The sequence below is a fragment of the Physeter macrocephalus genome, chromosome 15 (genome assembly GCF_002837175.3).
Source record: "Physeter macrocephalus isolate SW-GA chromosome 15, ASM283717v5, whole genome shotgun sequence".
NCBI lineage: Eukaryota > Metazoa > Chordata > Mammalia > Artiodactyla > Physeteridae > Physeter > Physeter macrocephalus.
In genome coordinates, this window is record NC_041228.1 from 39,898,500 (window position 1) to 39,918,157 (window position 19,658).

The window sequence follows — 19,658 nt, forward strand, 5'->3', positions numbered from 1 at the left end:
GTGCATAAATATTTACAATTGTTATATCTTCTTCTTGGATTGATCCCTTGATCATTATGTAGTGTCCTTCTTTGTCTCTTGTAATAGTGTTTATTTTAAAGTCTATTTTGTCTGATATGAGAATTGCTCCTCCAGCTTTCTTTTGATTTCCGTTTGCATGGAATATCTTTTTCCATCCCCTCACTTTCAGTGTGTACGTGTCCCTAGATCTGACGTGGGCCTCTTGTAGACAGCATATGTACGGGTCCTGTTTTTGTATCCATTTAGCCAGTGTATGTCTTTTGGTTGGAGCATTTAATCCATTTACATTTAAGGTAGTTATCAATATGTAGGTTTTAATTTCTCCGTGGAATCTGCATGAGATCCTTGCTGGTTAGAGTAACCTTGGTTGTAGGTTTTTCCCTTTCATCACTTTAAATATGTCCTGTCACTCCCTTCTGGCTTGCAGATTTTCTACTGAAAAATCAGCTGTTAACCTTATGGGGATTCCCTTGTATGAAATTTGTTGCTTTTCCCTTGCTGCTTTTAATATTTTTTATTTGTATTTAATTTTTGATAGTTTGATTAATATGTGTTTCAGCATGTTTCTCTTTGGGTTTATTTGATATGGTACTCTCTGTGCTTCCTGGACTTGATTGACTATTTCCTTTCCCACGTTAGGGAAGTTTTTGACTATAATCTGTTCAAATATTTTCTCAGACCGTTTGTTTTTCTCTTCTTCTTCTGGGACCCCTATAATTCGAATGTTAGTGTGTTTAATGTTGTCCCAGAGGTCTCTGAGACTGTCCTCAGTTCTTTTCATTCTTTTTTCTTTATTCTGCTCCCTGGCAGTTATTTCCACCATTTTATCTTTCTGCTCATTTATCCATTCTTCTGCCTCAGTTATTCTGTTATTGACTCCTTCTAGAGTATTTTTAATTTCAGTAATTGTGTTGTTCATCACTGTTTGTTTGCTCTTTAGTTCTTCTAGACCCTTGTTAAATGTTTCTTTTATTCTCTTCTTTCTGTTTCCAAGGTTTTGGATCATCTTTACTATCATTACTCTGAATTCTTTTTCAGGTAGGTTGCCTATTTCTTCTTCATCTCTTTGGTCTTGTAGGTTTTTACCTTGCTCCTTCGTCTGTGACATATTTTTTTGTTGTTTCTTTCTTTTTTTTTTTTTTTTTTGATGGGTGGTGCTGTATTCCTGTCTTACTGGTTGTTTGGCCTGAGATGTCCAGCACTGGCATTTGCAGGCAGTTGGATAGAGCTGGGTCTTGGTGCTGAGATGAGGACCTCTGGGAGGCCTCACTCAGATTGATATTCCCTGGGGTCTGAGGTTCTCTGATAGTCCAGCAGTTTGGACTTGGATCTCCCACCACAGGAGCTCTGGCCCTACCTCCGGCCTGGAAACCAAGATCCCGCAAGCTTCATGGTGCAGGAAAAAAAAAAAAAAAAAAAAAAGGAAGAATGAAAGAAAAAAAGGAGCAGTACAATATCAAAGAATAAAAAACAAAATAAAATTAGAAAGATAAAAAATATATTAGGAAAAATAAAACTATAATTGAAACTACTGCAACAGGTAAAATAAAACCACAGCAGGAAAAAGAAAAAAAAAGGCAGGGGGGCGGAGGGAGTGCACAACAAGCCAAAAGGAGAGATCACTAACAAACCATAAAGAGTAAAATGAAATTAGAAAAATAAAAAAGAATCAACAACAATGAATCAACAAGGTAAAACAGAACCCCAGTCTAAAAGAGGAAAAAAGAAAAGAAAAAAGGAAAAAAAAAAAAAGCCTTGGCTATGGGGGTGGAGTTTAGGTGGGGGGTGGAACTTAGGCACAGGTGGGGTTTGGAGGGCAGGACCCAGGCGGGTGGAGCGGGGGGTGACATTTGAGTGTGGGGTGGGGCCGCTGCTTAGGACCTGCGCAGAAGCGGGAGGCAGCACGTGGGAAGGAGGGCTGTGGAGTGTGGGCTTCCGGAGTTAGGAGGTAGGGCCCTGGGTGAGGGTGTGTGGGTTTGGTTTAGGCCCAGCTCATTGGAGGGGGTCTCAGAGTGTAGAGGTGGGGCCCTGTGTGGGGTGTAGGGGCGGGGCTTGGGCTCTGCAGGGCAGGAGGGAGGCTCTGAGGGCAGAGGATTAGTCCTGGGAGCCCGACAGGCTCCCCGGTGCCTAAGTGGACAAGGAAGGCACTGGCCTCTTCCCTTAGGTTCCTTCACGCATCTCCCCCATCGTCTACCCCAGGGTCTCCCCCGTCGCCGCTGGACCCCTAACCGTGGGTGGGTCCCGCTGGGTGTAGCAACTCCTCCCCTCCCCCAGCCCCCCCCAGTGGTACCGGTCCCGGAGGTCCAGCCTTTACTTTTGCTCCCCCTTTCCCTCCCTCCCACTCCCTCAGGACCCTTGCAGCTGGACCTCCTCAGTGGGCAGAGGATCAGGCCCAGGATCTCAGCAGGTTTTTGGGGGTCCAAGTGGGTGGGGGAAACCTGGCCACGCTCCCTTTTGATCCTCTGCCCTCCCAATGGTTCCCCAATTTCCTCCTTCCGGCGTGGGATCCCTTCCCCTCCCCCCAGCCTCCCCTCAGGGACACCAGTCCCGTCCTGCCTCCACTTCTCCTCCCCTTCACTGCCCCCACGCCCCACGTCCTACCTGGTCGCTGGGGGTTCCTCCTGTCCCCTTACGTGTCCGTGGTCCCCCACCGGTGCCTGGTAGGTGTCGTCGTTGTGAGGAGATGTGAATTCCACATCCTCCTAGTGTGCCATCTTGACTCCGCCCCCTCAATTCTTTATATTTGTTAGCCTATTAACATTTTTAGCCAGATAAATATTTTCATAGTTCATCTTTCAGTGCACAGTGGTTTTTAAAAACTTTTTTCTTCTTTTCTAGGTATTTAATTCAAGGTTGTTTAAAGTCAAAGAAAGACATTTGTTTCTTGCCTATTTAGGAAGAGCACAGTATGATCCAGGAAAACCTAACTACATCTCTTTGGACAAATTGGTATCTGTGCCTGATGAAATATTTTGTGAAGAGATGGCGAAGGCCTCAGTGCAGGACTTTGAAAAATTCTTAAAAACTCTTTAGTTTTTGATAGATGTTAAAATGTAATAATGTAAAGTGAATGTACATATGAATAAATATATTTTAAAATAAATACCTCAAACCTCAATTGATATCGGAAACAATTTCTTAATGTTATAAATTTGGGAACACTTCTGGTTGATGTTTTTTACAAGTTCCTGGTAAGTTAATTCGTCTTTGACTGAATCAATTCCTTCTTGGGAAGGAGAGAATTAAAATGTAGCAAGCTTAGAGAAAGAGAGTCAGTTTACTAGGCTGGTGTGTTGTCCTTCTGGTGAAGATGAGAACAGTGGAAGATTTTCCTTTTTATTTTCAAAGTCTTTTAAAGTGGTTTCATCACAAGACAGCTCTATTTTCTTTCAAGTGTTAAGAGTTTCTGGAGCAGGCTATATTATCCTTCTAATGTCTACTACTCACTTAGATTATGCTACAGAACACATTCGAGTTTGGATTATCTACACTGTTATGTTTCTGAGCAAAGATAATCAAAGTTACCCACAGCTGGCTACTGAGAATCAGGAAAGGAAAAGGGATAGGGAGGAAAGTTGTTTGAAGGTGAGCAATGAGACATAGTAAAAGGCCATCACAAACCTTTGACTTTTTGCCAGTGTGTAAAGATTTGAAGCATGAATACTTTTTTTGTTTTTTTCCGTTTACCATTTAGACATGTAATCCTGGGCAAATGATTTAACCCGTGCATCTGATTCTTTATTTGTGAGATGAGGCATCCTGGCTTCACTTATCTGCCTCAGGATCACAAGATTGAGTAGACTGTTAACACTGGTGGCCCCCAAGGAGCCACACCTGGTATCTGCGCTCGCACTGTAGCCCCCTCCCACACTGACAGCCGGTGCGCTCTGCTTCGTGGGACACTTGTGCATCTGTGCTTGTCCTCTTGGAACCCTGAGCCAGTTTGGAAAGAGGTCTGGTGACTCTTGGAGAAATGAGGTGGAACAAGACTCCTGACCAAACCTGAGCTATTCTGGCTCTGCCACCTGAGCACCAGGTAAGGCAGTGAAGAGGCTGTCTTGGATATTCTAGCCTCAGCAGATAACCACACGGAACAGAGCTACCCGGCCGAATTCAGAACTGGGAGAAACAAAGTGTTTTAAACCACTAACATTGGGGGAAGTTTGTATGCATTGGGGTTTTGTGTGCTGGATATCCTGAAACCTTGTGAGAAACTAAATTCATAATTGGTCAGGGCCTTCCTGTTGGCGTATTTTATTCATTCGCTCAACAGACATTTGAGTTCCTAGAATACAGTGTTGAGTGTGGCATGGATATGTGCCTTCATAGAGTTCTCTAATGGATGAGATCAAAAAACAGGGAACAAGGAAGAAGGTTCAATCAGGAGGCAAAACATGGAACCATCCTGCCTAGTCTTTCTATGGCTCAGAACCTCATTTTGCCTTGATTAACAGCCCACTCAGGACAGGCTAGCTGTGCTGCTGTAATGAACAGCCCTAAAACCCCAGAAGTTTTTATTTCATACATGTCCAACTTGGGGCCAAAAGGTTTCTGCTCCATATCATCTGAGTGGCAGAGGTTGATGGAGCTTCCACCATGTCTGAAATGTAGCCCGTCTATGGAAGGGGAAAGGAATGTGAAAAATTGCTCTTAAAAACGTCTCACATTTTTCTTGGCCAAAGCATCACATGGCCACGCCTAGCTTTAAGGGGGCAGAGAAGTGCAATCCTGCCATATGCCAGAAGGAAACCCCAAAATAATTTTTGAATCAACACTAATGGCTACCAGCAAACATCCAGGCTCTCTAGGCTTAATGCCTCTAGGAGCTGGATTTTGTGACAGTCCTGGGTATAACCCCTTGACAAGGTCTTCCTTTTCTTGCCACCTTCACCCTGTAACCAGAAAACTGAAACTTGAAGGGTAAGGAGGGAAGGAGAAGAGTTTACTGAGTACTTCTTTTTTATTTAATTTAATAATTTCTTTAAAATTTATTTATTTTGGCTGCGTTGGGTCTTTGTTGCTGCGTGCGGGCTTTCTCTAGTTGCGGCGAGCGGGGGCTACTCTTTGTTGCACTGTGCGGGCTTCTCATTGTGGTGGCTTGTTGCAGAGCACGGGCTGTAGGCACGTGAGCTTCGGTAGTTGTGGCACTCGGGCTCAGTAGTTGTGGCTCACAGGCTTTAGAGTGCAGGCTCAGTAGTCGTGGCGCATGGGCTTAGCTGCTCCGCGGCATGTGGGATGTTCCCGGACCAGGGCTCGAACCCATGTCCCCTGCACTGGCAAGTGGATTCACCACTGCGCCACCAGGCAAATCCCTACTGAGTACTTCTTGTAAGGTGATGTGCCAACTTACAAATGTACTGCATTTCTTCATATCTTCCAACTTCACTTTGGCTAGTGTAGTCTGGGAGCAGCCATTCATCACTTTTTAGTACTGCATATAGCGCTGAGTAATATTGAGAAATTGTGGTGGCACAGATAAAAAGAAAAAGGCAGAAGGCAACAAAATTTTAGAATTGGAATGTGACTAAGACAATTAAACCTTTTGGATTTACAATTAGATTTACAACTAGCCATTCTATACTGTCCCAGGTCTCAGCTTAGGATGGAAGAAAACAGAAGTAGATATTGGTGGGTAGTTGCTCTGGACTGAATTGTGACCCCCCCCACCTCCAAATTCATGTAATGAAGGTCTAACCCCCAATGTAATGGCATTTGGATGGGGCCTTTGAGAAATAATATAGGTTTAGATAAAGTCATAAAGGTGGGGCTTTCATGATGGTATTAGTGTCCTCGTAAGGGACACAGAAGAGCTTGCTCTCTCTTTACCATGGGAGGACACAGTAAGACGGCAGCCTTCTACAAGCCACAGGGAAAGAGTTCTCAACTAAAACTGACAATGCTGGCATCTTGATCTTATGCTTCTAACCTCCAGAACTGTGAGAAAATAAATTTGTTTTTTAAACTACTCAGTCTATGGTATTTTGTTACCATAGACTGAACTGACCCAGACAGTAGTGGTGGCAGAAGTTCATCAGTAACTGCATAAGCATCAGTCATCCTAACTTGGATTGTTTTCTGTCCCTAGAATGTTTTTTTTTTCCAACTTTTAAATCTCTTTAATACACCTGGAGTTTATTTTGATGAAAGGTGTAAAGAGGGGGTCTGACTTGTCCCCTCTCCCTGCCTCACCCAATAACCAATTATTTTGTTCTGCATCCTTTAGTAAAAATTCTCCTCCCTCAACAATTTGTGATATTGCTGTCCCTGGGTTTTTATACCTTAGACTTAACATGTTGGGACTGAGACCTTAAAAATGTACTTTTACCTTAAAATTGCATTCGAATTCTGCTATACATCTCAGATTTAATATCAAAAATATTTTTCAACTAACCTTCCACTATAATGGCTTGAGGTAGAACTTCACCTGGAGAAACAAGGTGAGAGAGGGTTAGTGTCTCCTGGATTAGTGGTGTAGCATATAGCCCTAGAATTAAGGAGTGCTGAAGTTTTATCTGGATTCTCAGATTCTGGAAGATGAATCCAGATTCTTCCTAGCTTGTGTGCCCTTGGACAATTTATGCAAACTTTCTGAGCCTCACTTTCCTCTTCTCTACAATGGGTACAATCATAGTATTTATCTTATAGGTTTAGAATTAAATGAAAATATGTCCATAAAACGCTTAGCGTGTTGCTTGTCACAAAGGGCGCAATTTATACTGCCCAAGCTCTTAGAGCTCGTCAGCAACAGAACCAGTCTGAAGACCGGGTGTCCTAATTCCTTGCCTAGTGTTTTTCCATCTTGTCACCTCGAATGCCTCTTGGAACCAGGGGCGGGCCCAAGCCTATGGGATTGCTGTAATTCTTGCTGAGAGGGGCGCGGGTCAGGTGCCGAACGCCGGCCGCCAGAACTGCGCCTGCGCATGCACCCTCTCTCTCCCACCCCCGCCCCTCCTCGCAACGTTGACGTAACACGCCTGCGCACTGCGCCTTGCCCGACCTCTAGGACTTACCCAGCAGGTAACGCTTCTGTCTCGGGTTAAAATGGCGAGTCGGCCTTCCGGTAAGTGAGCGGTGTCCTGCTTGGCGGGCATTGCCGTGCTCAACCTTTTATTCTCGCAGCAACTTGCTCTTCTTCCTCTGCTCTCTCTAAATGGCCAGGTTTGCGGCAAAAGGGAAGGCGGCGGCTCCAGGCCGCCTGAAGGAGGCCTTGGCCTCACCTCCTTGCTGTCTCCAGGCCCGGCTCGTTTGGGGATGGGACCCGCTGTTGGTGAAGGTGCCCGCGGTGGCTCCCACAGCCCTGGCGTTCCGGCCTGCTAGAGCTCGGCAGCCCTTCCCCTCGGCCTTAGAAGAGTTCAGGGGTACCAGGAGATAATTAGTGGCTGACTTTGAACGCAAGTGAACTGAGTGCTTACTGTGAGCCAAGCGCTGTCATGTGCGTTATTAGCTCGATAAACTCTCCTGCCAGTGCGAGGAAGACGGTGCTAGTTTCCCTTTTCGGCTGGTAAGATAACTGAGGCGAAGTGACCGGAGGAAATAGGATTGGAAATCTCAATCTCGTTCCACCTCTCGCGCTTCTCAAACTGGGAATTAGAGGCAGCTGAGCAGGGTTACAGCGAAACTTCAGTTTAACCTTGCCTTATCTGGAACGTCAACTTGATCTGTGGATTTGGAGAAATTTGTATTTATTCCAGGCACTGGAACAAATGTATTTATTATGGAATAGGATGCAGAAATTACCGGAATACTTGAAACAGAACGTGAAAAAAGTACAGTTTTCCCTGTGTGGGGTTGTTTGTTTGTTTGTTTGTTTTTTTGCCAATCCCTGCCCTCTGGCGGTATAAATTGGAATAGCTTTAAAAAATGTTGGTCCCTTTCTCCCTGCCCCCCAGCAATTGTGAAGCTATTAGGAAACATCAGATTGCCAGAAAAATTCGTTAACCTAAATGACATTGAGCTTTTGGGGAGTGGGGGAGAAATTTAAGAATTCATTATTTCGTTAACTTGACAAATACTGTAGGCGTTCTGCTTCTGCCCTGTGTTTGTAAACTAGATAGACCTGGCCTCAGCCCTATTACTAGCTGCCTTTGATCTTGGATGAGATAATTTATGTAAGCCTTATTCCTCTTCTGCAAGGATAGGCGTATTGTAAATAACTCTAGCTAATGGTGGTAAAGCAAATAGAATAGTGCCTGGCACACAGTGAGTGTTCAATGAATAGTAATCATTATTACCATCACTGGTAAATATGTTTACAAATAATTTGTCTCCTATAAGTATGTTTGTATATTGTTGACTCTTTGGCCATACCTCCCCTTCTGTACCACATGTCTCCTGTAAACATCAGGCACTATCATGTTGCCCTTAGGTCCTACTGGGTAACCCATCCTGCTCAGTCCTGTTCCCCAGAGAGTTTTAACATTAACCTATTTTTTCCTCATCCATTTTCAAATATCCATTCCCTCAGTGGAAAGTTAGCTGCTTGGGAGTAGGAAGATGTGCTTCTTTTACTAGTCCATATTAATATTAAATGCCTGACTAATGGTATCAAAACCCTCCCAGAAATACATATATTTTTAAAGAGAGTAGCCAAGTGAAATCAAGGTAATGTAGAATAAAAATTTTGGAGGATGGGGGTCATTTAGATTTGCCAGTGTATGCTGAAATCTCATCTTTTCATAGAACTCCAACTCCCTTGAAAAGTTTACAGTTATTTCCTATAACCTATTTCTGAAACTACAAATGATGAAGAAGTTCCCAGTTTCTTTTTTATCCCCCACCCCTCAATTCTGATGGTAGCAGGGGGACAAAAAGGAATGGGATGCTTGACTTTGAGAAGCTGGAGTGGCCCTCCGTTTCCACAGGTTCCACATTCGAGGATCCAGCCAACCTCCTGATGGAAAATACTTGGGAAAAAAGTTCCACAAAGTTTAAAAAAGCAAAACTTGAATTTGTTGCTCTCAGGCAACTATTTACATAGCATTTACTTCGGATTTACAACTATTCACATAGCATTTACATTGTATTAAGTATTATAAGTAATCCAGAGATGATTTAAAGTATACAGGAAGATGTGCTTAGGTTATATGCAAACACTACACCATTTTATATAGGGGACTTGAGCCTCTCGGATTTTGATATCTGAGGGGGGTCCTGGAATCAATCCCCTGAGGATATCGAGGGACTGTTACTGTACCTGCAGATCTTTAGTACATTAAGTGTTTGAGTGTATCCTTTTCTCCCCATGACTTAACTGCCCAATTTTTTTTACCTGCAATACTTTTGCTCATAGATAAAATAAGCTATTTTTATCCACAATATATAGGGTATATGCTTTTAAAAGAAATTCCTTCCTGTGTTTGCATTTTTTAACTGGTTGCTTATGTACTGTATAAGTGAATTGTTAGCAGTTAACTGTGTGACAATATCAGTTGCAGCATCAAGGAAATGGCTGGAGGGTATTCGAAAATGGTATTACAATGCTGCCGGGTTCAATAAACTGGGTGAGTATTTGTTCTTTCTTCTGTTTTTTTTTTTTTTTTCTTTTTCTGAGAGTAGTGCTTTTGCAAGAGTTACCATGGATCCCAAAAATATGTTAACTAATTGCACCTGTGTACATTAGAAATCTTAAAATTAAGTCACATTTTATTGTTAAATCCATTTCCTTTATGAGAAGAGAGGGGTGGAATTGTCTCAAATGTATGAGCTGGAAATGATTTATGTTCTTGAAATATGGTAGCAGAACATTTTCCTTATTATATGTTCCCTCTCTCAACTCCTCTGCTTAGCATTTTAGAATTTAAGTTGTATGAACTTTGAAAATAGAGATTTTTCAAATGTTAAAATTGTCTGACATCTTTACAATTACTTGATGCCTGAACTATTTTTTAGAACTTTATACTTTGCCATGAACTTCATCTTTTGGAATTGAAGCATGCGGGAAGCATCATTAAATGTTACTGGTTCCTTAGTACACTGTCATTTTAAGATTCTTTAATACCTTGATCTCAGAATTAAAGTATAAGAAAGTAGAGATATAGTCTATTGATATGTTTAAAAACAAAGTAGACATTTTAAATGATTTTAAAATTGCTATAGATAAAATGTGAATTTTGTGGCAGTAGATTTTAAAAGACTCATATTGTTTCCACAGTACCATTTAAGAAATAATCCATTAAATAACCCATTATTGTGTGTAAAATGTATTGAGTTTCCATGATACCTAACTCTTCATATTACCACCCAAGTTAAGTTGATGACTTAGGTTATAAGTCATAATTTTACTCATTTTTTAGAAATGCCTTATTTTTGAGATGCATATTCAATCTTACTCTCTTGTTTTTATCATAGGCTTAATGCGAGATGATACAATATATGAGAATGATGATGTAAAAGAAGCCATAAGAAGGCTTCCTGAGAACCTTTATAACGACAGGGTGTTTCGCATTAAGAGGGCACTGGACCTGACCATGAGGCAGCAGATCTTGCCTAAAGAGCAGTGGACAAAATATGAGGAGGTAGAACAGCTCTTTTGTATCTGATAATATTGGCCATGAAGGATTGAGTATTAGAAACAGAGAACACATTCATTTGTATAGTGCTTTAGAATTCTTAAAGTTGTGTCAAATCAAAATCCTTATGACAGTCTGGTGAGGTTAGTAGAGCAAGTGTTAGCTCCATTTTAGAGGTAAACACATTGAGACTTAGAGATGAAGTGACTTCCAGAATCATTAAGCAGGCCGCTGATACAGAGATCCAGGACTAGAATCCAGGTCTTCTGCCTCCCAGGCCATAGTTCTCCCTCTACACTCTGCTTTCTGCTCGGATGAAAAAATGGTGGTGTTCATGTGATCGGCCCGTTGAGTGGCCTTCTAGCTCCTGGGAAGGACGCTGTGAAGCAAACCCTCACCCCTTGAACTGCATTGAAACTAGGCCAAAGCTTGTAGTCTCTCGTTCATTTTTCTTTTCTGACAGACTTCTCTCTAATAACCTATCAGAGTAGCTTATTACAATATCTTTATGGGTTTTTACATTTTAGAAAAGCAGGCAGTTTTTAGTCTGCTTGAGAATATATTTTCTTAAGTGGGAAATTAATTTTGATAGATTTCTTTTGTTGTTTAAGACCTGTTGAGTATTGGGGGTATATCAGTATGTAATAATGGTAGCATATAATATTTTTCTTTTATTCGTTCTTTAGGATAAATTCTACCTTGAACCATATCTGAAAGAGGTTATTCGGGAAAGAAAAGAAAGAGAAGAATGGGCAAAGAAATAATCATGTAGTCTAATTCTGGATGCAGCTATCCTAAAGTATTTTTATGAAGTTGGTTAAACCTGAAATGTACAATGTAGAACTATCTGGGCTGTAAATGTATTACTTTAAATAAATCTCTATTATAATTGTTGGAGTTTTGGAATTCTAAACCTTATTCTGAATAACTACTGAATTTACTTATCTGTTACAGTTTTTTCCAAACTTGTAAGATATTTTTCAGTTAGTGGTTAACTGCCTCCTGGAGCCCAGAGAAGCCACTTGAATCAGTTTAAGTAGAATGGTCACATCTGGATTGTTAGCACGATACTTAGAAGCCCCAACAGGGCCTCCCTTGCAAGGATGGAATAGAGCAAGAAACAAGCACCAGTGAGTTTATTTTACCTGAAGCAAACAGCACAAGCAGATTGGCTCTCAGACTTCAAAAGTTACTGAATGAAAGGAGAGAGGATTCACCCCTTAGTTTGCTAGGATTGGGAAGTAGCCTTTTTTCAACCACTGTTGTCCAAATATAATTGCTTTTGCATCCTATCTTTAAAAAAAAAATTATGTATACAGCCCCAATATGAGTCTGTGTTATATATATGTGCTCCTGTGCTAATATGTGTATTAGAAAATAAAAAACAGACATTAGAAAAATAGTCAAAAATATAAAGACAGATCACACGTTCTTCCCAGATCCCAGTGACTTTCCACTTTGGAAATGATTATTAAAGTCTATAATAAGCGTTAGATAGTAATAATATTTAAAAGTTTTAAGGCTATAATCTAATTTTTTAATATAAATTAGAACCATTCAATAACGTCATCATTCCCACCCCTAAATTCTGAAAAGCTTTTTTTGGTGGAAGCGGTAACATGGAACCACAGCGAGTGGGGAAGGAGCTGTGTGGAACCTGCAGTCCACACAGTGTCCCACAAGCCACTGCTGTGTGTGGTGGGGACGTCTGATTGGGGTCTTACCTTGAAGAACAAAGCAACAGAACGTGAAAAACAAGTTTTGTGTTACGGAGAGATACTGCAGGTTCAGTTCTAGACCGCCACAATAAAGCAAATACCAAAATAAAGTGAGTCACTTGAAGTTTTTGGTTTCCCATCGCATATAAAAGTTACGTTTATAACCGTGCAGTTAAGTGTACAGTAGCATTGTGTCTAAAAAAACCAATGTATACCTTCGGCAAGTTGTAGTAATAACATCAAAAGTCACTGATCACCATAACAAGCACAAAAATAATAATAAAGTTTGAAATATTTCTAGAACTGCCAAAATGTGACAGAGACATGAAGTTCCAAATGCTGTTGGGAGAATGGCGCCAATAGACGCCAGATACAGGGCTGCCGCAAACCTTCAATTTGTAAAAAACACGGTATCTGTGAAGCCCAATAAAAGGAGGTACGCCTGTAGTTAAATTTCCTAAAACAGAATCAAAAGCGGGTGTGTACGTTTGGCATGTATTTTTTCCACGGAGTGTGATAAGATTTTGACAAACACGCTTGACTTTTGCAACGTGTACATAGTGTCTTTAAAAGTTTGCTGAAATATTAGGAAGCCTCATTAAGTTCCCTAAGAGCCTATCTTCTCTTTGATACTCGAAACATCTATCCTGAAGTCATTCTTGTCAGTTTTCTGGGGTCTGTCCAAGTCTGTCTAGATCCTCATTTGATAATGGTTTTGATCATGATAAGAGCAGTTCTTTAACATGTTTAGTATTTTTGTAAGATTTGTGATTTTACTTTGTAATCTGAATTACACTTTTGGAGCGGTATTGCAAATCACAGAGAAACAGGAAGATGTAGGTAGATGCTCATGTTAAGGGACTGTTCGCTTAAGGGTCTGTTGATTTACTTCTGTCATGATGCTTCCCTATTAGACCTAACTAGGTAACTAAGATAAATTCTCAGACAACCAAGGACCTCCCAGTGTTTCAGTGCTCCAATTTCTTTCTTTTCTCAGATCTTTTCAAATAAATTTGAATCCCATACATTGCTGGTGGCTCATCATCCTGTAGACAGAATAGTAGAATTAGTCAGAGCCAGTTCTGGGTTAGACGGCTCAGATCTGAATCCATTCACTCACCGGGTAATTTTAGGAATATGATTTAACCTCTCTGTGGCTCAGTTTCCTCAGCCTTAAAATGGGGCTAATGATAACCTACTTTAAGGGTTGTTGTGAAAATTAACTGACTTCATTGTATGTCAAGCTCTTAGAACCGTTCTTGGCACACAGTAAGCACTATTCTGACTTGCTAAAAGATTCAGTAATGAGAATAAAAACTGGGCCAAAGCCCAAAGTTCCTATAGCCATAATAATTCTCTATTCACAAACGGTGGTATCTTGTTAATATAGGCATCCCCATTGCGTGACTTTGAAAATAACCAAAATAGAATTTAAAGGTTAGGTAAGCATAAAACCTTAACCAAATCCTTGACAGCCTGGTGGGTGAAGTGCAAATGGGTTTACCCATTTGAGCGACATGAATATTAGGAACCACAGTAACGGAGATGAATACAGTTAAAGGGTGAATGAGACGATACAACAGGAGAAAGTTCCCTTTATTTGAATGAGGTACTAAATTCAGCCACTAGGTGGTGATGCACTACAACTTTCCTACTTAGAGGTGCACTGCACCAGCACTTCTGTACATTTGTCCATTCTCTGCCCCCACCAACTCCTTCCCTTTCATTTTTCAAGTTGACAACACCTTAGAGGTTTATGGCCATCGGGAGGATTTACTACTAAGCTATATACTGATGTAATGAAATCTAATATATGCTGTGCAATGAATTATGAGATGTTATTTAGTTTCAGGATTTTATTACTTCAATCGGTTTTGACCGTATTTCCTTTTATGATTGCTCACTCTTTAAACATACCAGATGACTGTATAAGGAACACCTAATAAAGTCTATAGATGTTAAAATATATATGTTTTAATTTATTTGCCATAATTTGTTTAAATTCTGGTTATACTGGTATTCCTATTAAAAGCCATAACATGTTAGAATCTGAGACCTCAGGTCGGATGGTGCCTCTGAATTATATTTTGCTAAGAAATTTCATTGTATGTATTAACAATTGAGCAGGGAAGAAGAACTGAATCATCACAAGGTTGTTAATTTTTAGCATAGATTCCAGAAAGCTTGTTAATATTTGAGTGGCTTATGTATTATGACAAACTATTTTAAATGTTATTCTGGATTCTGACTATATCTCTCCTACAGCTGAAAGCATGTATTATTTGTTTAACTTTGTATTTTAATACATTTGCCTATTTTTGCATAAAATGCCAAAAATGTAATTTCAAAATAAATCCCTGTGAAACTTCTGGTAACATTATTCAATTGAATCATCGTTCTATTAGTATTCTAACTATTTTAAAGAAATTTTATACATATCTATGAAATTGTATTTATAAGTCAAACAAAAAAAAAGATAATTCTTTGTTTTACAAGAGTCAGCTTTTAATTCCTTTCTTATGCATGCATTTAAAGTATGGTTTGCCACTAAACTAGAAACTCAGATCTGATGCCAACAGTTTAGGCAAGTCATCCTTTAAAGGCTCGGGCTCCTCAGCTATAAGATGAAGTGGTTTATGAAATGAGTCGTCACTTCAGGACCGAAACATCCTGGGTCTGTATTTTTAATTTATGCAATTATTGTTAGGATGAACTAATATTGATGGAGTATCAACTTTGTACCAGGCACTGTTCATATGAGGTCCCTTTTAATCCTCCCTGCAACCTTCTGGAATAGATATAACTACACCCATTGTACGGAATAAGAAACTGGGCTTGTTCATTATGTGTATATTTTTTGGTGTGTGCTTTTTATGTTTCACGCTAGGCAGAAGGTAGGTGTAGGATAGGGTTTCTGAACATTGGCGCTATTGACATTTGGGCTGAGTAGTTCTTTGTTGCGGCGGCTTTCCTGTACATTGTAGGGGGTTCAGCAGCATCCTGGTTTTCCCCCAGTTATGACTGCCAAAAATGTCTCCAGACATTTGCTAAATGTCCCCCTGGGGGACAGAATTGCCTCCAGTTGAAAAGCACCAGTACAGGGGATACAGAGAGAGAAAGCGAGATGGTGGAGAGTGATATGTAAATAGGTATATAAACATGTAAATATATGTAAACAAATGTGTAAATTATCTGTAAGCCTGTATACACTGGGTGTTACGGAAACATGGAGAAGGGAAAACTAACTCAACTTGGCAGGGGATCAGAGAAGACCCTCTGACAACTTAGCTAATTCCAAAAGAGTAAGCAAAGCCAGCCAAGCCAAGCAGAGGGAAATCAACAGGAAATGCTCAGAGGCCGGGAAGTGCAGGCATATGCCTAGGGAAGAATGGGTAGTTTCACATTGATGGAGTGGCAAATGTCAGCTGGGAGGTGGGGAAATGAAACTTGGAAGGTATATGCCACATTGAGATGCTTGCACTTTGTGAGCAGGAAAGTGTTTGAATAGATTCTAGCAAGTAAAAATTCCCAGAATTTTCAAGTTGGGTTAAGGGAGATTAGTTTTAAAGTTTCTCAATACTGAGCTGCCAATTTGCTTTTCAAGACTGTAATAGTTTACACTCCTCTAAGCAATTCACGAGGGTTCTTTTCAATGCACCCCTGCCTGCACTGAGTAGTCTCATTAAGAACAATCTTTGAATTTGGTTGGAGAAAGGGTTTCTTGTTTAAATTTGCATTTCTTGGACTGAGTAGTTAAACATTTTTCCATATGCTGTTATCAGGTTGTTTTTCCTCCTTAATCAATCTTGTTCGTGTCCTTTGCCTATGTGTCTTTTTATTTTCACAGCATTTTCCTTATTTGTTTAGTTTTCTTCTTAGTTCCTCCCTCTCCCCCCAATTTGGGTCAGTTCTTATCTCTTTGTATAAGACCTTTATATATTTAGAGAGTACTCCTTTTACTTAAATTTGCTGAAATGATATTTTCTTATTTCGTTGTTTGAATTTTGTTTTGGTTATTTTTTGATGCCTTTTCAATTTTGTTCATGGTGGTTTTTGTCAAATGGAAGTTTCCAATTTTTATGCAGTACAATCTATCAGTCTTCTCCTCTGTGATTTTGCCTTTCAGGTCATGTTTGAGAAGTCCTCCCTTTACTCCATGGTTATATAAATATCCAGCGAGGTTTTCATCCAGTACTTTTAGCTATAAGAAGTAAAACCATAAATCCTTAATCCCTATGGAATTAGGTATATGGTGTGAGCAGAGTATATTTTTGAGAGATACTAGGAGGTCCAGTTGGCAAGGCTGGTTGATCAATTACACGTGTAGGGGGTGGAGGTGGGAAGTAGAGAGGAAGGTGAGGAGGGGACCCACTAAGGGGGATCCCTTGAGGATGCAGGCCGGTGATCAGCCCCTTCTGTGGGCTTGTCATTCTGTCAGATTGTTCTCTGTGCTGGGAATTCCAGATCCACTCTCTGCACACCTCCATCCCGCTCTGAGCCCCAGGGGCTGACCTGTATGGATTGCATCAACGGACACCCTTGCCCTCTGGCTTCCAGCTTGGGCTTGGCCAATGAGAAGTCACCTGCAGAAGAGGGCAGACAAGCAGAGAGACTAGGGTATGTATCCCCCCAGCCCACCCCGGCTACAGGTTGGCAGTCCCTCTCAGGACTCCTGCAGCATTCTCCCTCCCACACCCATCTCTTGCTGGTTCCCCTGAACCCTGCCTGCCCTTTGTTACTAGTTCCTTCGTTGAATGTTCCTTGGTTGCAGGAACCTGAAGGCAACCCAGGACCTTGACTCACACAGGCAGAGCTGGGCTCCACCCCCCAACCCTAGGTAGTTGGGGGTTTCCCATGGGAGCACCAAGGGCTGCGGAACTGGTTTGTGGTTTGTCCCTGGGAAACCTTACAAGCTGGCCCAGAGTCAGCCTCCAAGAGGCCATGCCAGTTCCTGTCAAAGGCAGTGTCTCCCACCACCCCCACCTCTCTGCCTCTACGCCTGGTGGATCTGCTTCCAATCAGAGACTTGCTCTCCGACACAATTTAATTCAGGGAAATGCCAGTGCTGAAAAGATGCTGTATGACAGAAAACAGAAGGTTCGCCCATCCTGACATCCTGCTGCACTGTCATTCTGGGCAAGCTCTTTCCTCTTGTTTAACTCCCCCTTCCCAGACGCACTCTGCAAAATTCTACCTCTGATCTTTGTCCCTCCTGTTCCCTGTCTCCTGGGATGCCACTCGCAACCCTCACCATTCTCTCCTCTTGCCCATATTCTAGCTTTAACTTTAAGGCAAAAATTAAATTCTACTCACTTGGAGAAGCCCTCTCTGATCCGCAGACACTTGACATTTTCTACTTTCTTGGAATTCTGAAGCATTACTGCTTCAAAAAATCATTTTGTTACTTAACAATAGCTAACACTATTTACCTAGCGTTCGTTATGTGCCATGTGTGGTCTTGTTATTCCTTAAAAAACTCTTCAGGGTGGGTATGATTATCCGCTTTTCATATAGGCTCAGAGAGAGTGGGTAACTGCTACAAGATCACAGTTAGCAAGTGAGCAAACTGAAATTTAAATTCCAGCTGCCTTTATATTGCTCTGTTGTCTTCTCAGTGTATGCCGTCTCATACTTGCCATCTTTATGTTTACAAATGCAATTTCATTTTGTCCTCATCTTTTGCTTATACTTTTCTTTTTCAACTCTACCAGTTATCTGTCTTTGGTTTGAAAAGTAGAGTAATCATCCTTTCTCTGAGGAGGTGACATTTGAACTATGCCCTGAATGTTGGAGAAGAGCCACCAGGTGAAGCCAGCCTCGTTCTCAAGCTGGGCTGTTATCAGGGAATTCCCAGGGAATCACCTGGGAAGCTTAAAAACAAACAAGCAACCCAAACCAAAACCACTTTGGTGCCTGGGTACCACTCTGGAGATTCTGAATTGATGCCTGGGTACCACTCTGGAGATTCTGAATTGATTGGTTTGGGATGCGGCCTGGAATGCAGATGGTTTTACTGTGTGACTAAGGCTGAGGAACATCGGTCAAGGGAAGAACATTCCCAGCTGAGAAAACTTCAAGCGCAAAGGATTTGTGGTGGCAGCGAGCGTGAGTGGGGAGCAGCGAGGGGACACTGATGGAGAAGGCCAGCCTGCTGAATCCCACTGGAGGAGGGAGAATGCAAACTCCAAGATCAGAAAGGCAGGCACAGCCCCCCATGGAGGGCATTTTATCCTGGGGAATAAGTTTGAATTTTATGTAAATGCAGCTGGAAGGCCCGAAGGGTTTTGAGCAGAGCAGTGAACTATGATTTTGAAACAAGTACTATGTATAAAACTACCTCATTCTTTTTAAGGAAAGCGTAGCCCTCCAGATTATGTATGTCCCGTAATTTATTCAACCACTTTCCAGTTGATTGACATTTGGGTTGCTTCCAATGGAATGCTATTACAAATAGAGCTGCAGTGAAAATCCTCGTGCACTTGTGCTTTTGCATTTTTGTAGGATAGAGTCCAAAGGCTTAAAAAATTTAGACAGGGGACACTGTGATGGGGAGGGGAAAAAAATCCTTTAAAACTCCGTGTCATGCAAGGGAGAGAGATCTCTTAAGCCCAAGTGTCTCAAATGTGTGTTCCACACCAGCCTGGATAAAGCCAGGTTTAGCAGACCATCAAGATTTTGCAAACAGCCGCTGAAGTGTCCTACAATAATACTGAAGTGTGAGAAACATGGACGCGCCCAGCGTTACTGAAACGGACATTTCATTTCCCCTTAGGTTTTAATAATATCATAAACTGATTACATTCGCTCTGCTTTCAGTCCTATCCAAGTGATTTAGCTAACATATTGTATGTTTAGTATTTCATGTTCACATGAAAGTCAGCTTTTTAAAAATCCTGTCATAAATCAGAACAGAATTTCCCTTTTAGATAAGTATACCATTTTTTATAATTTCCATTGTCTATACAAAAGGAGCCTAATACAAAATGTTTCTCCATTGATTCCAATCTTGTTTTTTTTTTTAACTTCTCGAGGCGTTTTCACCTTTCTGACACATTTGTGTACAAAAAAGTTCTGATCTGTTCATTTCACTAATGTTTATTCGTAGGTTGTGCTAGCTGCTGGGCTCCAAAGATAGAGCACACTCAACCCTTGTGCTTGTTGAGTACGCAGTCTAGAGGGGGAGGTAGCCCAGCAGGTAGAGAGTCACAACTCAAGGTGAGCCGGGCTTCTTCGGGGAAAGCAGGGGATGATGTAGGAGCACAGAGGATGGACCAAACACTGTGCTGAGGCCTGGAGGGGGTTGATAAGCAACTGGAAAGGATTGTGGCTAAATTAAGCAGACATTTGTTTTGGGAGACTATCATGAAATCAATGGAAGGTGTATGAGTTTCCTATTGCTGCTGTAACAAAT

At 41.3% G+C, this 19,658-nt stretch overlaps 2 protein-coding genes across 3 annotated transcripts in view; both read left to right on the forward strand.

The window, feature by feature from the left end:
* MTERF3 (mitochondrial transcription termination factor 3) overlaps positions 1 to 3,124 on the forward strand; it is a 25,748-nt gene extending 22,624 nt beyond the window's left edge. For both annotated transcript variants that reach the window (XM_007110740.4, XM_007110741.3), the window contains exon 8: positions 2,860 to 3,124. In XM_007110740.4, the coding sequence (XP_007110802.2) occupies positions 2,860 to 3,054 (195 nt within the window). In that variant the 3' untranslated portion in view covers positions 3,055 to 3,124. The remainder of the gene's footprint in view (positions 1 to 2,859) is intronic.
* A 3,839-nt stretch (positions 3,125 to 6,963) lies between these two features.
* UQCRB (ubiquinol-cytochrome c reductase binding protein) lies at positions 6,964 to 11,426 on the forward strand. Its single transcript, XM_007110742.3, has 4 exons — positions 6,964 to 7,081; positions 9,450 to 9,521; positions 10,369 to 10,535; positions 11,216 to 11,426. Exons 1-4 carry the CDS (start codon positions 7,063 to 7,065, stop codon positions 11,291 to 11,293), a joined length of 336 nt encoding a protein of 111 aa, XP_007110804.1. The 5' UTR covers positions 6,964 to 7,062; the 3' UTR covers positions 11,294 to 11,426.
* Positions 11,427 to 19,658: the final 8,232 nt, after the last annotated feature.

Bases quoted from the DNA above. Each gene is read 5' to 3' on its own strand.
- UQCRB (XM_007110742.3), top strand. The intron at 9,522-10,368 runs GTGAGTATTTGT...TTTTTATCATAG, and splicing joins TGCCGGGTTCAATAAACTGG to GCTTAATGCGAGATGATACA. The intron at 10,536-11,215 runs GTAGAACAGCTC...TTCGTTCTTTAG, and splicing joins AGTGGACAAAATATGAGGAG to GATAAATTCTACCTTGAACC.